Raw genomic sequence first — 18,443 nt, forward strand, 5'->3', positions numbered from 1 at the left:
TTATGTACATTGCGGTATTATTTTTTGTGGCACTCATGGCTCTGTCGACAATGCAACAGGTTAGTTTTTGCCATTTAGTTATGCAAATATTTATTTATTTAAAATTGATTTGTTAAATTTATTTTGGATCAAGTTAACACCCCTCCCCCCGTCACTTCCGCTAAATTTGCTAAACTCTGAATGTAAAATAATCCATTCTGATTGACTGAAAACCTCAACTTAGAACCAAGCTACCATCTCCCCCCCCCCCCCCCCCCCCCAACTACTTGGTGGGCAGTATGATGTTAACTTAGTGGTATGTTCTACAGAAGCCCCTCTCCTAGCTGTCTTCCCTAACTCTAGAAAAAAATTCTTCCATAACAATGACGGTCTCTCAAATTAACTGTATGTGCACATTATTTTTGTATGGGGCTGCAATGAATTTGGGGGCTGCAATGAGAGGTGTAACATTTTTTTTCATTGAAACGCGGTATCAATCATTTCTTTGCTAAGCAAAGTTCAACACAAAATCGGACTAGCAGAGTAGACAAAAAGGTAAGAAAGGAAATTAAATCAGAAAAATACAGTTTGCGGGTAAAAGGTTACGCCAATTTCAGGATTTTAAATCAAGTTTTTATGATGCAATTGAAAAATTAAATATGAGGAATTATGCCGAGTCTTTTTTGAATAAATAGATTCAGGCCGTTTATGAACTCAAAATGATTGCTTTTATCATAAAGATGTAAAGAATACTGTTTCCTCTTTTTGCAAAAAAAATCAACTTTTTGCTCATTAGCTAATAGATTGTGTAAACGTGGGGGAATTCACAATATCTCCAGGTCGGTCTTGCTCGCTATTTCACACCGCCGCAATATGTTCCCTTTGGTACTGAAGTCAGAGGGGCAACCGATTCCCAGTACTGTTCACAATCCCAAAAGGGTTGATTTGGTGGTTGGCTGCTCTTTACTGTACTGTGCTGCTCACCCCGTGATTCGTGCTCTTCCGACTGTATCTCACCCGTCAACCAATAATCGATCGCAACAACAATTCAAATAAAAAGAATGAATTAAAAAATGAATATAACAAAACACAGAGTAGTCTATAATTGGCTGAAATACAAATCAATCATTCAATTAAAGAAAGGGGTTTGCAATTACTATTATTTAAACCAACTGCCTCCTGCAGTTCAATTAGCACCTCACTACTAACTAACATTCTCCTCGAGAACTTCTTTCAATATCAATCGTTCAACAACAATTCCGCTATCCTCTAGATAGCCTAACTCAAATTCACTAACTAATCTACATTCACATTAACAAGTCTTCCAACTCGTTCTCACTTTACTTTGAGAATCAAGCGACTACCTTAGCTTGTAGCCCAAATTGTTCTCTAACTAACTGAGAACCAACTATTCGATTCGCTCGCAATAATTCTTCTGACTCTTACAGGCTCTCCGGTACCCTCCAATTCCTTATCTTTCTTTACATTTAGTTTTAGTTAAGTCACGCCATTCCCTATCAGTCCTGACATCTGCCTAAATCACCCGTCCGCACATTTTTTAAGACTATATCCCTCCTCCTGTCAACTCTGCCACGTGCCAACTTCGGTTTCTTTTATCAATCTTTTCACACTTATTAGATATCCGAAATGCGGTAGCTGTCACAATTTGACCAAGCAAACAAATGTCATATGATTCTAATCAATCAATTCATGTACTCTGTGTACGCTGGATTTGGTTGAAATTATAATACAAGCTGTATTTCGTCACTCTCTATCATCCCTCCAAGTTTCAGCTCCCTGCGTTCATCGGTGGCCGAGAAACGACTTCCGGAAGTCGGGAGGGGGGGTCTATTTGCATAGGGCATAAAACCGGAAGTGGGGGTCTGAGGGGTCTGGGTTTCTGAATTTAAACTTTTCTCAACTAGGTCTATAACATACTATATTTCTGTTCCATTCCAACCGCTAATTACCAAGTTCTAAAAGGGCCATTTACACATCTGGGGACCGTTATCACTTGGCGCCGGGGGGTCCGGGGGTTATGGATTTTGCATGCCCGGTTCAAATCATCTCTAGTATCCGTCCTATGAGTTTCATAAACATAGCCACTGTAGTTCCCATTTAAGGGGGTGGGTCCGCCGATTTTACTTCACCTGAGTTTTTGGCCATAAGAGGGACTATATCTTTGAAGATTGAACTATTTCGAACTTTACCCTTTGTTTGCTGTACTACTTAACTTAATGACGAATCAATCTTACGCTCAGGTTACTATAGCATATAATACAGTAGAATCACCAGTTCTACAGTCTTCCCTTCTAGTCTATTATTCTCCCGAAAATGGTATAAAGTAACTCCTAACAAAGCCTAATGATAAGTTACATAACTCTTCCCTTCGCCGTGCTCCCTAACACTTAGTCGTTTTCCCTCCCTTTTAAATTTTACCCTTCAAATATCGCGGACCCAACAGTTAGTCCCCGTTAAATAATTAATGATATAGCACAAAGAGTAATCTAAGAGGGGACATAACTGATTTAGTTTTATTTTCATGGTACGATCCAACCCTTTCACATTCATAATCATCACTATCAATTGTCTGCGCAACAGTTCAAGTGGGATCGCACTCAATGTAACTAAGCACCAACTAATGAGATAAAAAGAGACAGTCTACCAATGTAAGTTTTAACTCACAAACTCGTCGATTCCAAACCGTACAGGTGGTCTCCTTACTCGAGTTGGTCGACCGCCATCATCTGTAGTTCCAATTTCCATCACCGGTTCGGCAACCATCACCTCGCCAAGTGTTCTGTCTTCCGCCTCACAGGGTAGATTCGCTGGCTCCTCTTCCCTTCTGGCCTCCAGATCCGTCGCATCGTATGCCTCAATCGCTTCTTCTTCCCTCCTAGCCACTTCTCGCATCGTTCGTGGTGGATCAGCGAAGTGTTCGGGCATCGCCCGAATTCGCACATTTCTCCCGGGCGGATTAAATTTTGGCTAGGTTGCTCGATTTCTCACAGGCAAAAATCTCACTGGTACATCTCGTGGGCCTGGGTCATGACTTAAAACCTCCTGTTTGTTCGCCCACAACAACTCATCTTCATCATACATCTCCGGGCCATCGAAGAAGTTAACCGACCGATAGGGTGTCGGTAGCTTGCTGCTAGTAGCCTCATCTGACTGTACCGTCTCTTTTTTGAATCGCTTCAGCATGTTGAAGTGCAAAAACTTGACTTTGCTAGGAGCTGACTCCTTTGCCATCTTGTACCTGACTTCCGACAGCCTGGCCATCACAACATATGGTCCTTCCCATGGATCAAAGTGCTTCCTCGACTTGAAATTTTCCTTCGCCCACACCCAGACTTTATCTCCAGCTGCGTATGGTTCTCCATGAACTTTCTTCCAGTACTGATCCTCCTGTCGTCGTTGATCCGTCCCAAGGATTTCTCTGGCACTGCTATGAGCATCTCGGAAGAGCTCATCTAGTTCCTCTGCAAAACCATCCTTCGTCAGCACTTCGTCGTGAGGTTTCGCCTAGAACAGGTCAATGGGGTACTGGCATTCCTGACCATGAACCAGACTGAATGGCGTCGCTCCTGTCGTCCAATGAATAGTCGTGTTGTACACAAAACTCAAATACGGCAACATCGTATCCCACGTCTTTGGGTTCTCCGCACAGTACTTTGAAATCACCTTCGTCATCTTATCCTTAAATGGCCCTGTCAGCTCTCTACCTTCGGGTTTGTATGGCAAAGTCGGAGTTACATCAATTCCCAAGAGTCGGCACATCTCCTTGATCAGTTTACTGCCAAAGATTTTTCCCTGGTCCGTACGCAAAGCATTGGGAGTTCCAAACTTCAGTACCCAATGTCCACAATTGCTTGAGCCACGTCTGATGCATCTGTTGATACAAGAGGGACTGCAATCGCATACATCGTGAACATGTCCGTCATAAACAATACATGCTTCGCTCTTGTCCCTGTCGCCATCGTCATTGTCAACTTACTGAATCTGATTCCGGGATCAAATGGGGCTTGAACCGCAGCTCGCTTCCTTTTCCCACTGGCACTATGTGCTGCTTGGCTTAAGCACCACTGGACTTTTCTTTCGACATCCGTCCTCATCGTTGGCCACCAATATCGTCGTCGTATCTTCGCCAACATCTTCTCGGTTGCAAGCTGTCCCCCTCTGCTCTCCATTGAATGTCCGAGGATTTCCTTTTGTCCTGCTGCTGGAACAACCGTCAAAAGTATCGGCTTTGACCCATCTCTCTGGAACCATTTCTTGTAAAGTATTCCTCCCCGAAAACTCAACTCATCCCATCTTGACCAGTAGGCCAGTGTTTCAGGTCCATACTGTATGGCCTACTCCTTCGGAATAAGTTTCGTTCCCAATGAAGGCATATCGCTCATCTCGTCTGCTGTTCCTGCCCAGTAGAATACTTGCGCAATCGTTCGTCTTCTTCCTGCATTGTCGCAATCTCTTCGTTCGTTCGTTCCCATCGAATCGCGTCGCTGTCGACTACTTCTTCCACCTCTGTCTCTCGAACCACTGCAACTCTCTCTGTTCGGCTTCCTCCATGAGTTCGTCTCACAGCTTCATCTAATGAAACAGGCTCTGGGCACCCGTACATTTCGTATTCCTCCACTTTCATTTCTTGAACCATACTTATACTGTGATCGTCATAACTCGTCGGCCACCCTTCCGAGATTTTGTCGGGAGACTCCACTGCCGCTGTTATCTTCACAATCAACCTCTTTCGCATGTCTGAGCTTGGAATATGATTTCCTTTAATCTGTCCACCCGGTTCATATGGCAGAGAGGGCATCCGCTCCGGAGAAGGCCTATGAGCCAAGTGCCGTATGGGTACCATTGAACCTTCTCTCGTCCCCGTCCACAAGAAATCTTCTCCGCGATTGAACACCAAAAAACACTGATACTCTTTCATCGATCGTAGTCCTAGGACCATCTCGGCTTGCATTTTCGGGACCATAAGCGCTTCGACTTCTTCGGCAAAGTCGCCCAACTTGAAGCGAGTTCTGACAACTCCGTCGACCGCCATTATTTGTCCGTCTGCTGTCTCCAGTCGACCTACATAGCGTTCCATCGTCGGTGCGTCAACCATTCTCCGCGCAACATATGACCTTATGAGGTCGGTAGCGGCTCCGGTATCAAGCAGCACCTCAACATGGGTTCCGCCTACGCAAGCATTAACGACTGCTCCGCGTGGATCGCTGACATCATGACTGATTCCAACACGCTCGATGCGCGTCCGCAAATTCTGTTTCGTTTCCAACTTTGGGTCGCTCTCTCTCTGATCCTTGGTGGTCGCTCCAATATCGATAGAACTTGTTCCTGCTCCAGTACCTTCTCGCTCAGCCCTTCTCCATCATTATTTGCATTCGTATCGTATTGCGCGCAAGACTGAGTTCCTGTAGCTTGCGTTCGCCTTTCCGCCTGCTGTTTCTTAAAATCGGCCGGGACAAATCCTCCATCGAACTTGCCTACTGTCCCGGCCCTTGGTAGTTTAAATGGTTCGCGCTTCTTTGGGGACATCCTTTCGCAATGTGGCCCACCTGTCCACAATTAAAACAACCACCCTGAGTCCATGGGTTGTTTCCACTCTGTCGCCCAATTGGGTTCGCAAAGTCGCGTTGCTGATTCTCTCCCCGTCGGGTGTGACTCTTTGGCCTGGGGTTACAAGGATCAACGAACCTACCTATCATTGTCGTTAACTTCTGCATCTGGGCCATTATTTGAGCCGCCAGATCGTTCTGGCGTGATTCCTGCATCTGCATCTGCAATCTCACCTCATCATACCTCGAACTCTGGACATCAATCTACTTCGCCAGGTTGTTCTGAGCCTTCATCATTTGATCCAGCCTCTGATCACTGTGCGTCTGCAATATCGTCAGCTCCGTCCGTATCTGTTGACTCTCGGCAGTCAGCGTACTGTCTCCGCCAGCCTCAGTCGTCAGGTCTTGAACATCGTGCACCGACCGAACGTGATTTGGCCGTCTCCTACTCTTCATCCTGACTGTTTTGCGTGCCATATCTAGAGCCTGTGCTCGGGCTACCGCCTGGTTGAAATTCTCGAGGTCTTCTCGCAGAAGCAATTCCTGAAGCTCGAAATCACACAATCCATCAGTGAACTGTTCGCGGTTCATGTCGTCTCGGGCTTGAGCTGCCAGGTTTGTATTTGCAACTTCACCCAAGTATCGCACTCGTCTTGCAAAATCTCTCAAGCCCTCGCCTTCCTCCTGCATGAGGTTCTTGAATTCAGCCCTCGCAGCTGATTGTGTCTGAAATGGCATCAACCTCTGCTCGAGTTCCGCGAGCATTCTGTCTAGCGTCGGCTCCTCGAACCCGTCAACTTTCTCTCGAAAGTGAGCTGGCATGCTCGTGAACTTATCCAATGCCCAGCCTGTCAGGCAAGTCGGCAGCACCATCCTGGCCTGCTCATCGTCCCATCGATTGGCGTCTGCTATCCAGGCAAAGTGTTTCCTCCAGTCTCGTCAGTTCTGATAACTGCTCGAGGGGAACCGATCTGGTCGTATCGTACCAAATCTGAACACTCCCGTCTGTCTGTCTGACTTGATCGTTGATTGCCATCGCAATTGTTTCGTCGATCGTTCGTTGGCTCTTCTCGTCCTCGTAATCCCGCACAAATCGTCGTTGCAGCTACAATCCAGAATAGCGCCCACCCAGGAGCGCCACTGTAAACGTGGGGAATTCACAATATCTCCAGGTCGGTCTTGCTCGCTATTTCACACCGCCGCAATATGTTCCCTTTGGTACTGAAGTCAGCGGGGCAACCGATTCCCAGTACTGTTCACAATCCCAAAAGGGTTGATTTGGTGGTTGGCTGATCTGTACTGTACTGTGCTGCTCGCCCCGTGATTCGTGCTCTTCCGACTGTATCTCACCCGTCAACCAATAATCGATCGCAACAACAATTCAAATAATAAGAATGAATTAAAAAATGAATATAACCAAACACAGAGTAGTCTATAATTGGCTGAAATACAAATTAATCATTCAATTAAAGAAAGGGGTTCGCAATTACTATTATTTAAACCAACTGCCTCCTGCAGTTCAATTAGCACCTCACTACTAACTAACGTTCTCCTCGAGAACTTCTTTCAATATCAATCGTTCAACAACAATTCCGCTATCCTCTAGATAGCCTAACTCAACTTCACTAACTAATCTACATTCACATTAACAAGTCTTCCAACTCGTTCTCACTTTACTTTGAGAATCAAGCGACTACCTTAGCTTGTAGCCCAAATTGTTCTCTAACTAATTGAGAACCAACTATTCGATTCGCTCGCAATAATTCTTCTGACTCTTACAGGCTCTCCGGTACCCTCCAATTCCTTATCTTTCTTTACATTTAGTTTTAGTTAAGTCACGCCATTCCCTATCAGTCCTGACATCCGCCTAAATCACCCGTCCGCACATTTTTTAAGACTATATCCCTCCTCCTGTCAACTCTGCCACGTGCCAACTTCGGTTTCTTTTATCAATCTTTTCACACTTATTAGATATCCGAAATGCGGTAGCTGTCACAATTTGACCAAGCAAACAAATGTCATATGATTCTAATCAACCAATTCATGTACTCTGTGAACTTCAGCTCTCGAGTTCAACTAACCTCCAAACCATGCTATGTTTACTCAGTATTTATTCTCAAGGTCTTTATTTTAATTATCCCGTTAACGTTCCGACCTCCCAAGGGTAGGGGAGACCCTTTTCATTGGTAGCTAATTCATTCCAAGCATCTAAAATTTCTACCTGTACTCTATTCCAATCCCGACCTGCTAGCTATTAGGGTAACGTAGTTCGTATTTTAGGGGTCAAATTAAACCAAAAAGTCACCTCCGGAGAGCCAAGTAAATTTCCCGTCCATTCATACTACTTAGGAAACTTAACCCTAATGCTATGCCTCTATTACTACCAATTTCTTCTGGGACTACTTTTCTTTTACCCTGATTGATATTCTATTAATAGCGCATTCGCCAAGCTAAATTGAACCCAATGTTTACCAAGTTCACTTTAAATTAAATCCTCTACTCCAAGGTTGCAATGTAAAAGCTGTATCTCTATCAGCTTCTGCTGTAATTCCCAATATATAAGTTTTCCTCCCAACTTTTTAGCAAGGTGACCCATTCTCATTTCCAGGGGTTGGGCTGGGAAATACGCCACTTTCCGGTGTTAATCTTGGGGTTTTCCATGCCTTTTTGGGGTCAAAAAACCCAAAGGTCAATTTAAGGTCACCCAGGGGTCAACCGGGGTCAAGCTTCCATATTTGGGTTCAGAATCCCATGGGGGTCCTAACTACCAAGTTTCATTCATATCCCATTAATACTTCACAAGTTATCCCATTTCTAAGGTCCATTATCACTTTTTCCTGGAAAAGGCTATTAACACCGGAAGGAATCACCGGAGAGTTTTCACTCACAAAGGGTCTTTTTTCGGGGTCCGTATCTTATGTCCATTGCCGCAATAAAATTGATATGCTCTTGCTCATTATTTCGCGTAAATTGCCTATTTCCGGTCTAAGGGGGTGTTTTTCCAATTGCTTATCATCCCTCCAAATTTCAGCTCCCTGCGTTCATCGGTGGCCGAGAAACGACTCCCGGAAGTCGGGAGGGGGGGTCTATTTGCATAGGGCATAAAACCGGAAGTGGGGGTCTGAGGGGTCTGGGTTTCTGAATTTAAACTTTTCTCAACTAGGTCTATAACATACTATATTTCTGTTCCATTCCAACCGCTAATTACCAAGTTCTAAAAGGGCCATTTACACATCTGGGGACCGTTATCACTTGGCGCCGGGGGGTCCGGGGGTTATGGATTTTGCATGCCCGGTTCAAATCATCTCTAGTATCCGTCCTATGAGTTTCATAAACATAGCCACTGTAGTTCCCATTTAAGGGGGTGGGTCCGCCGATTTTACTTCACCTGAGTTTTTGGCCATAAGAGGGACTATATCTTTGAAGATTGAACTATTTCGAACTTTACCCTTTGTTTGCTGTACTACTTAACTTAATGACGAATCAATCTTACGCTCAGGTTACTATAGCATGTAATACAGTAGAATCACCAGTTTTACAGTGTGTCAACTTCTGGAAGTTTTTGAGTGAATTCGAACTGTTACCATTTGATGCGAAAAAATTTGTTTTTAATTGATCAAAATTTTTTATTGATAAGAATTGTTTTTTATTCTTCAAAATAAGAAAAAACTTTATACTTGTTAACCTTGGTTTCGATTCAAATTTTTTTTCATAGAAAGCGAATTAATAGTACATTCATATGCGATATTTTTTTAGTTTTTATATGAAGGCAAAGAAGTTGCGAAGTGCATTAAGTTTATTGCATCTTTTTTAATTTCTTATAATTTGTCTCCATTTCCTTAAGAAATCCCTTATTGTTTGATGGTTGATTGTTTTTTTTTTGAATTTGTTTGATTAGATGCAACTCGACATAAAGTTCCGATTGCAAGTTAAATTTTAAAACAAAGACTTGCAGACACTTCTTTCTTTTGAGAAACTACAATTTTCTAGATTTTTTGAAACTCAATTTAACTTGCAAAAAAACATGCATTTTTTTCCTATCGCTTTTGACCAGGTACTATACAGTGCTGATTAAAATTATCCGTACAAAACGAACAAAACTTGAATTTTCAAACGCGTTTTTCTCAAATTGGGTTGAGTTTAGACAAAAAGTGAAGAGAACAAAAGTTGCTTAGAATTTCACCAGAATCAATATGATGCCATTTTTTCTCCGAAATTCTCAACAAAAAATTTACCCCAAAAATGGGTCATTTTGGCTTTTTTCAATTAATCAAGAATTACGCTGAAATTACTTTGTTAATTGATAAGAAAATTATATCATAGGAAGGCTCTTACGCAGCTCAACAAAGTTTATGAAGAGTTAAATCTTGAAAATTTGCGCAAAAATGTTTAAAATGTTTAAACTATCAAGTGAAAACTTTTTCTCTTATACTGGTTTTTGAAGATTTAACTCTTCTTAAACTTTGTTGAGCTGCGTAAGAGGCTTCCTGTGATATAATTTTCTTATCAATTAACAAAGTAGTTTCAGCGTAATTCTTGATTAATTGAAAAAAGCCAAAATGACCCATTTTTGGGGTAAATTTTTTGTTGAGAATTTTGGAGAAAAAATGGCATCATATTAATTCTGGTGAAATTCTAAGCAACTTTTGTTCTCTTCATTTTTTGTCTAATCTTAACCCAATTTGAGAAAAACGCGTTTGAAAATTCAAGTTTTGTTCGTTTTGTCCGGATAATTTAAATCAGCACTGTATTTGTGCTAAAATAAATCAATCTCTTAATTTGAACTACAAACTGAAAGCAAAATTTGTAAGCAAAATCCGCAAATGTAAGCGGAGTCTGCATACTGATGGTGGATTCAGAAATTGATTCATTACTGAACTTGCATATGCAGTTGCGGAATTTAAAAGCAAGGATTTAACCATTGTCAGCGGAATCCACGAACAAATCTTAAAACATTGGTTAACTAAATCGATGGATGTCACACTTTTAAGATCATAGTTTTGGAAACACAAAACCGAATAAATTCAATATTGGCGCTAAAGGCACTAATAGAAAAATTTTAGGTCCGTCACCAAAAATGGGTATCTCAGATTAGTGCAAAGGGGGACCCTTGGGTCGGCAGGGGGTCGAATTCCTCAGAGAAGAAGGCGCCCGTCCATAACGAGGCCAAACTGTGCACTGAATAGGCGCACAATTTTGTGTCTGTATGTTCCTGGATTCCAGAAGCTAATCTTTAAACAAGTTCCAAATTGTATGTGGATTCCAAATACAAAATTTCCGTGGATTCCGCGTACAAATAAGTGTAACGTACATTGTGTCGGCACATTCTTTGTGTCGCAGATTCCGCAACAACCGAAAATAGCTAGTTGTTCTGGATTTCGCAACTGTAAGTGGATTCCTCAAAGTGTAAGTGGAATCCGCAAATGTAAGTGGAATCCTTAAGTTTTGTTTATTACTGTACTTGCATATGAAAAATTAAATGCTAGAGCTGGAATTCTTATCTTTAGCAGTGTGGAATTTCAAAGCAAGGGCTTAATTATTATCAGCGGAATCCACAAACATTAGTTAACTAAGTCGGTGCACGTCATCCTTTAGTATTTGGGATACATATCCCAGCAAACAACTTTTCGGATCACCGTTTTGGAAACACTACACCGATTGAATTCATTATTTGGAGCCATTGAGTTGAATGTGTTTAGAAATACAACGCACAGCATATCGCCGATTTATATCAGTATTCGAGTTGGGACTTCATCAATCCCAAATACTGAAGCTGGGTGTTTGACAGGAATTGGATTTCAAAAATGGATATCTCAGAATAGTGCAAGGGTCGGCAGGGGATCAAATTACTGAGAGAAGAAGGCGTCCGCGCATTACGAGGCCAAACTGTGCACTGGATAGGCGCACAGTTTTGTGTCTTTGTTTTCCTGGATTCCAGAGAAAAGTATTTGAACATGTTGCAAAATGTACGTGGATTCCACTTACAAGATTTACGTTGAATCCGCCTACATATACTGGTAATGTAAATTTTGTCGACTCATTTAAATTGTTGCGGATTCCGCAACAAAAAAAACATAGCTAGTTGTTTGGGATTCCGCAACTGCAAGAGGATCTCGCAAATTGTAAGTGGAATCCGCGAAATTTGTAAGCAAAATCCGCAAATGTAAGCGGATTCCGCATACTGATGGTGGATTCAGAAATTGATTCATTACTGAACTTGCATATGCAGTTGCGGAATTTAAAAGCAAGGATTTAACCATTGTCAGCGGAATCCACGAACAAATCTTAAAACATTGGTTAACTAAATCGATGGATGTCACACTTTTAAGATCATAATTTTGGAAACACAAAACCGAATAAATTCAATATTGGCGCTAAAGGCACTAATAGAAAAATTTTAAGTCCATCACCAAAAATGGATATCTCAGATTAGTGCAAAGGGGGACCCGTGGGTCGGCAGGGGGTCGAATTCCTGAGAGAATTAGGCGTCCGCCCATTACGAGGGCAAACTGTGCACTGGATAGGCGCACACTTTTTGTCTGTTTGTTCCTGAAAAATTTTAGGTTTGTTCACAGGGGTTAAATGGTCTGTTAAACTAATTTGAGTAAACTAGTAATAGATTAAAATTACCAGAACTTGGCCTACAGCAAAATTAAGTTTTAAGTTCAAAACACGAAAATAACTCCTCAAAATGTTACGGCTCCTCACTATGTTCTGGCTTCGCAATTTGAAAATTTTTCAGAATGACTAAACTAAAACGTTTTTATTTTAATTGAAATGCTTGAAATGCTTGATAAATAAGTTTACTTATGTTTGTTCAGCTGGCAGGAATTGAGATTGGTGACAGGAATTGAGATCGAAGTGTTTGCAGGAAGTGAGATCGAAGTTGGGTATGTTTGACAGGAATTGAGACGAGATCGAAGTTGCGTATGTCTGACAGGAATTGAGATCTAAGTTGGGTATGTTCGACAGCATTTGAGGTCGAAGTTGGGTGTGTGACAGGAATTGAGATCGAACGTTTGGCATTTCAAATGGTAGTTGATCAATGTAGTAGTTAAAAGATATAATTTTAAACGCTACTACACATACATCTATGTAAACGGAATCCGCAAACAAAATGCCGATTCAACTTACAATTTGCGGATTCCACTTTTAAATTTTTGATTCCTTTTACAATTTGCGGACTCCGCTTACAGTTGCGGATTACGCAACAGCTCAATTCAACTATACACATGTCTTTTTATTTGTTTGTGGATTCCATAAACTGTTCTGAATTCTGTTCTGTTCGGTACAGTGCTTTAGAGTTCTGTTCGGTACAGTGCTTTAGATATTTGTTTGTGGAATCCGAAACAGCAAAGAAGATCAAAGAAAAAAAGCAATGTTGCGGATTCCGCGGCAAATCTAATTTTGGCCTGTTGCGGAATCCGCTTACAATGCATAGAATGCACAGTTTGGCCTCGTAATGCCCCACCCTCCCTCCCCGCCCTTCTTAAATCTGCTGATAACCTCAAGTAAAAAATTGAAAAGACGATAAAATCATGAACTGTTTTTTTTTTCAAAATTTGTTCAAGTTCTAAAAGATTTGCACGGGTCCCAGGCCTCATCTACACCTGGCTCAATGGAAAGTTTTCATTGAATTTCATTTGCCGAATTGTCATGGCTGTTGCTACGAGCGCCAAAGGTAATAAGGAATTTTGAATTCCGAGGTGCTTTAACGATAAGTCTTGTACTACCAAAAAATGTCAGAATGATTCAATTCTTATGTCAATTTACTCTTTCTTGCATGAACAAGTTTCTGATTTTGAACTAAGTTGATTGGCCATATTGATTTCCTGTCATTAGACTTTCAGTTAAAATTAAGCTTTACTGAGTTGTTTTGATAAAACCTTGGTCGTCTAAGCGACTAATCAACAATTCTTTTTTTCTCACATAACGATTACTTCTATTTAATTACTTCTGATTAATTTTTCTGTTTCAGGTTATGATCATTCTGGAAAATGTGAAGATCATAGGAACAGTGACAGAGTACCACGACATTGAACAATACCCCAACACAAGTCAGTATCACTTGAAGCACAAAATCCAGATTAGTTTTGATCTTCAATTTTTGCAACTAGCAAACTTTTATTTTTAATGAAAAGTTTGAAAAAAATCCGCCGTAAATGGCTATTTGGGGTCTTTTTGTACGGTTTTGATCTCTTCAAAACAATTATGCACACATACTTACGCACACGCACACGCACACATACACACTCTCTCTCTCTCTCTCATACACACACACACACACACACACACACACATTTAAAGCATTACGGTTGATCGGTCAATAACGGTTGTCGCAAAACAGTATCAAGAGTGCAGGTTTCCTCTGAGATGCGTTCCCTCGTCATATATCCTCCCGTTGCCGAGAATGATGCTCTTTAAATAGAAATGTATTTTCAAATGCATCTTTTTAAAAACTTCACAATAAAAAGCGCTCGCTCGGGTCTCCATAAATTACAAGAACTAGAAGTCAATTTTTGACCAGATACAGAGTTTTGGCGAGAAATTGAGGAGGAAAGTGGATAAGAAAATCTAAAAAAGTACAATCAAGATATATAGAGGTCCCTTTAAAACCCAGAGGATCTTTCATCACAGTAGTTTTTTTTTTTTAAAATGCAGCATTTAAGTAAAACAGTAGACGCCGATCGCTTGTTTTCAAAACTTTTTCAAAAAATTGTTGAGCCAACTTGTTGTTAATTGACAACATGGAGGCAATAAATTTTTGAGTCACTGTAATTATATTGGGGACCCAATTAGTTTCATGGGACCCCTCTATGGCACATGGGATGTTTTAGCTAGAAAACTTATTAAATTAGCTTTATATAGCTAATTTTTGTTTTTCAACATATTTAGTGTGCCGTTGAAATTTCTCATGTGATCAAACCAGCGAGTTTAGGGGCGAAGGGGGAGGGCAGACGCTTCCTTCCTTCTTCCTCTCAGGGATTCGACACCTTGCCGACCCAAAGGGCCCCTTTTGTACTATTTTAAGGTCTCTTTTTTTTTGGCTGATGGACCCTAATTTTTTTCTAAAGGCGCCTTCGGCGCCAATATATACTAGATTTACAAGGCTCCCAAAAGTAACTCGAACATGTCTTCAGTTCGAGTAGGCTTTTTGAAATTTGGGTAAAAGTGCAGTTTGGGGGAAGTTCAAATTACTTATAAACAACTTTTTGCCTGTGTTAAGACGTTTAATTTCAGCAATTGTGTTGGCCGCTTTCAAAGAATTTGAGCTAGTTGCACTGCGCCATCAGGGATTTTCAAGAGACACGAGAGTAAGTAGTTCCAAGTTTTCACAAATATCAGCAGTGTGTTCTATAATTATCATAACAACAAGCTTCCCAGTAATAATCATCGATGGAAAAAATCTAAACCAAGTCTTAAGAACATTTTTATGGATGATTCCGCCTTATTACAGCATGTTGCTGATTTATTAAAGTCTATCGAAAAATAATGTAAATATCATTTATAGCGATTGCTGTTTTTTTTATTTTCATCGCTAATTTCCAAAGTAAACTCAACACGGGTTCCCATTTTACTACAAAATTCCTCAGATATTATTGATCGGCTAAGCCTCGTAAATAACAAACGGCGATAAAAACCCGAAAAACACAAAAGTATGTGCTTCTAAACATGCTCCCAAATATATGCAAAACGATAACTTTGGTTATCATCATTAAGAGAGCGACTTTTATACTTTTCAGGAGCCTAAACTTCTGCAGAACTGCTCGGTGTTCGCCATTCCTTATCTGAAGAGCCAAGACCAGCAAAATTGGATCATCATTGACAAGGTAGTCACAGATTTTAGTCTCTCGATGAAAGTACATTCAATAAAAAACGAGTTGAATCTAAGTGGGTTTCTCTCATGTACTTAATTATCTGTTTCAAGGTCAAACGAGTGGAATCTGTGTGGGCCTCTTTCATGTTCTTCGAGGGTCCTAAAGAGTGGCGGAATGGGTTTCTTCACAGGGTAGTCTGCATCAACCCGAGTAGCTTCATTTCCTATCTCACCTACATCACACCCAAACCATTCGACAACTTCAGCGCCGAGTGGCAGAAAATGTTAGTCGGATAACAATTAATGGAATTAACTCACATGCATTAATAGGGCAAAGGGCACCAATCGTCTATGATGCACTAGCACTCTTATGAGTGGAATCCAAAGCAGAGGAAAGAAAGCTCTCATGTGGTTTCCGCTGATGAACCTTGTTACCTTTAGCGTATTTTTTCTAAGGGTATCACTTGATTGCAATGGTCTAATTTTCAATATAAGGGCTGAATGTAATGGTAACATCTTTGCAAGTCGACTATCTACACTTCAAAAAAAAAATTCCAGTTATTTTGACTGCCACGAGAAAACCTCAAAAAGTGTCAAAATTGGTATCATATCAAAATTCTATATTGTTCGTGATTGGGATTTTCAAAAAAAGTTGAAAATTGGGCAAAATTTTTCGTTTTTTTTTCAGAATAAATTAGATACTAAATTAGACAGGAATTAAAGCAGGCCTCCAGACTTTTTTATAGTGGACTTTAAACAATATATTGGCAAATAATTATGACTTTGTTTTTTCTGTTTGCCTATTTTAGTAGCCGTTTCTGTCTAAAACAAAAAAACTTTCTTTTTCGTTTTTTAAAATGTTTTTTTTTTAAAGTTTTTCTTCAATCAGGTTGCAACATGCTGCTGTGCTACTTGCACAGCAGCCGGTTATTTTTGCTTTATATGAAATAAACTATAAATGTTAAATCATAAAATTTTTAGAAAAAAAAACAGTTTTTGTAGTTATTTTTTTTTCGAAAAACAGCTGTGACGAAGTGGACTACGACGAGGGCATTGGGAGTGCGAGGGGGTCATACACTCTGCTTGTGGACCAGAGTGGCATCATCCCCATCACAGTGGGTAGTGGGACCCTGACCTCAATCGAGATGACACGTAAAGAGACCCTCGTGAACGAACACCTGCAGGACGTCGAGATTGTCACTCTGGTAAAAAAAACAAGAGAAAACTATTCTGCTTCCTGAGAGTTTTCACTGAAAAATATGTCGACACCTGACCATTATAACAAAACATTGAATGAATCGATATTGAGCTTTTGTCCATTAGAGCACTAAATTGATCCGTTGAAAGAGTCTGACATGTTACAAATGTGTCATAACACTGCACCGTGGCACAAAAATTTCTTGCTTAAAAATTGTAAAAAAAGTGAAAAAAGAAAACATATTTTTCTTTTGCTATTTTCCCTTTCCCCTAGTCTCTATTTTTTCTGAAATTTCACATACAAATTGACATTTCACATACGCGGCAACTAAAACCAACACTTGCCTCGTAAAAACAAAATCTAAAAAGCTTTACGACTCGGCAAAAACTATATAATTTTGCTCACGTGTTTCAATTTTTTTCCATTTTAAGAAAAAAGAGATACAGCAGACCCAATGAGCCAAAGTCTAAATTTCATAACAACAACTGTACCAAAACTCGTTGAAAAAGTATTGTGCAAAAAAACGGAGTTTTCAAAATTATGCTTTTTTTTCGGACCAAAATCAAATTTTTTATACGCAAGCAATACGTCGCAAGACAGTTCCAACGAGTCAAGCACGAACTCTAGCTCCAGTGTGTAAGAAGAGAAATTATCGTTTAAAACTTTAGGGGGACCTTATACCGATGTGAATTTCAGTTATGTGCAAAAAAATTAAGCTTGATCGAGACTGGTGCAAAAAAGTTAATTACTCTCGCTACGCTTTTGTTTGTAGGTATCCTCTACAATGTTACGAGAAGAGCGTCTGTTCAGCACAATGAGTATATCTTACAGATGGCCGGATGGACATATCCTGAAGGTGAAAAACATCAGAGGTGGCAGCTACTACTCCCTTGCTTTCATTTTGTGTACTGTACTACTGGCAATGGAAAGGTAACAAAAAGACTTGAATTAAATTTTTCAAAAGAAGTGGGAGGTGGAGTGGTTGTGGGGGGGGGGGGGGGGGGGGGTCGGTCGGTTGGTGGTAGGTTTTTATCTTAGCTTTAAGCTGGTAAGTGTTAATCTAGCTTCAATTACCCATAGGTAATGAAAATTTGAGCGTATATTTTCAAGGTCCTACGCTTTCTTTTCACGAGCGAGGGGGCTGAACAAGAAAAGGAAGAAGACAGTGAAAGAAAGAAGTCAACTTCAAGAGGTCAACAGCATCAGCAGAGGTCATCACCATCGCCATGCAGACTCTCCAGACATAGCTGATACTGGATTCCCATCTTACAAGTTCACATACGGGGTCAATTGAAGTCAGATCAGCTGAAGTCTAATCATTTGCAGTCATATCTTTTCCAGCAAATTTGTAAACTTGTTGGACACCCACACTGTTTTGTATCAAAACAGCAACTTGACAGCATATATTTTTGAATTTTTATCTGCGTTTTTTTGCTCTGAAGTTAGACAGTATTTATTTTATTATCAGTTGTTAGAATGCTTTAAATCAGAGTATATCCATATCAGAGTGCAACCTATTAGTTTATAGAAATGTATTTTTATAGTTTTTAAGACGATTTATCCACAAGGGAAAGAACCAACATACGAACCGTTCAGCACTTCACGGATAACCGCTGTTGTGCCCCTAGCTAAAATCTAAATGCAATTTTTTGGCTATTTTTCTGGGCTTGGTAGTGTTGCTTCACCCTCAAGCAACGAGCACGGATCATGGTGGGTCTCGAACATCATCCTACCTTTCAATTGAATAAGACATTGAACCTTAGTTCCCTGTTTTGGCGCTCAATGATTTCTTTTGGTTTATTGACAGTTTCTTAATATATTAAAATCAGGTTAAATTCTCAAGTTAATGTGACAAATCTCGTAGAGTTTAAACTAGTTTGAA

At 40.5% G+C, this 18,443-nt stretch overlaps 1 protein-coding gene across 1 annotated transcript in view; it reads left to right on the plus strand.

The window, feature by feature from the left end:
• Nucleotides 1–18,030, plus strand: part of LOC134848638 (uncharacterized) — a 42,167-nt gene extending 24,137 nt beyond the window's left edge. Inside the window, exons 2-8 of the mRNA XM_063866156.1 lie at nt 13,525–13,603; nt 14,787–14,860; nt 15,290–15,376; nt 15,475–15,647; nt 16,388–16,568; nt 17,334–17,491; nt 17,672–18,030. Coding sequence (XP_063722226.1) covers nt 13,525–13,603; nt 14,787–14,860; nt 15,290–15,376; nt 15,475–15,647; nt 16,388–16,568; nt 17,334–17,491; nt 17,672–17,855 — 936 coding nt within the window. The 3' untranslated portion in view covers nt 17,856–18,030. The remainder of the gene's footprint in view (nt 1–13,524; nt 13,604–14,786; nt 14,861–15,289; nt 15,377–15,474; nt 15,648–16,387; nt 16,569–17,333; nt 17,492–17,671) is intronic.
• Nucleotides 18,031–18,443: the final 413 nt, after the last annotated feature.

The sequence above is a fragment of the Symsagittifera roscoffensis genome, chromosome 6 (genome assembly GCF_963678635.1).
Source record: "Symsagittifera roscoffensis chromosome 6, txSymRosc1.1, whole genome shotgun sequence".
Lineage (NCBI taxonomy): Eukaryota > Metazoa > Xenacoelomorpha > Acoela > Convolutidae > Symsagittifera > Symsagittifera roscoffensis.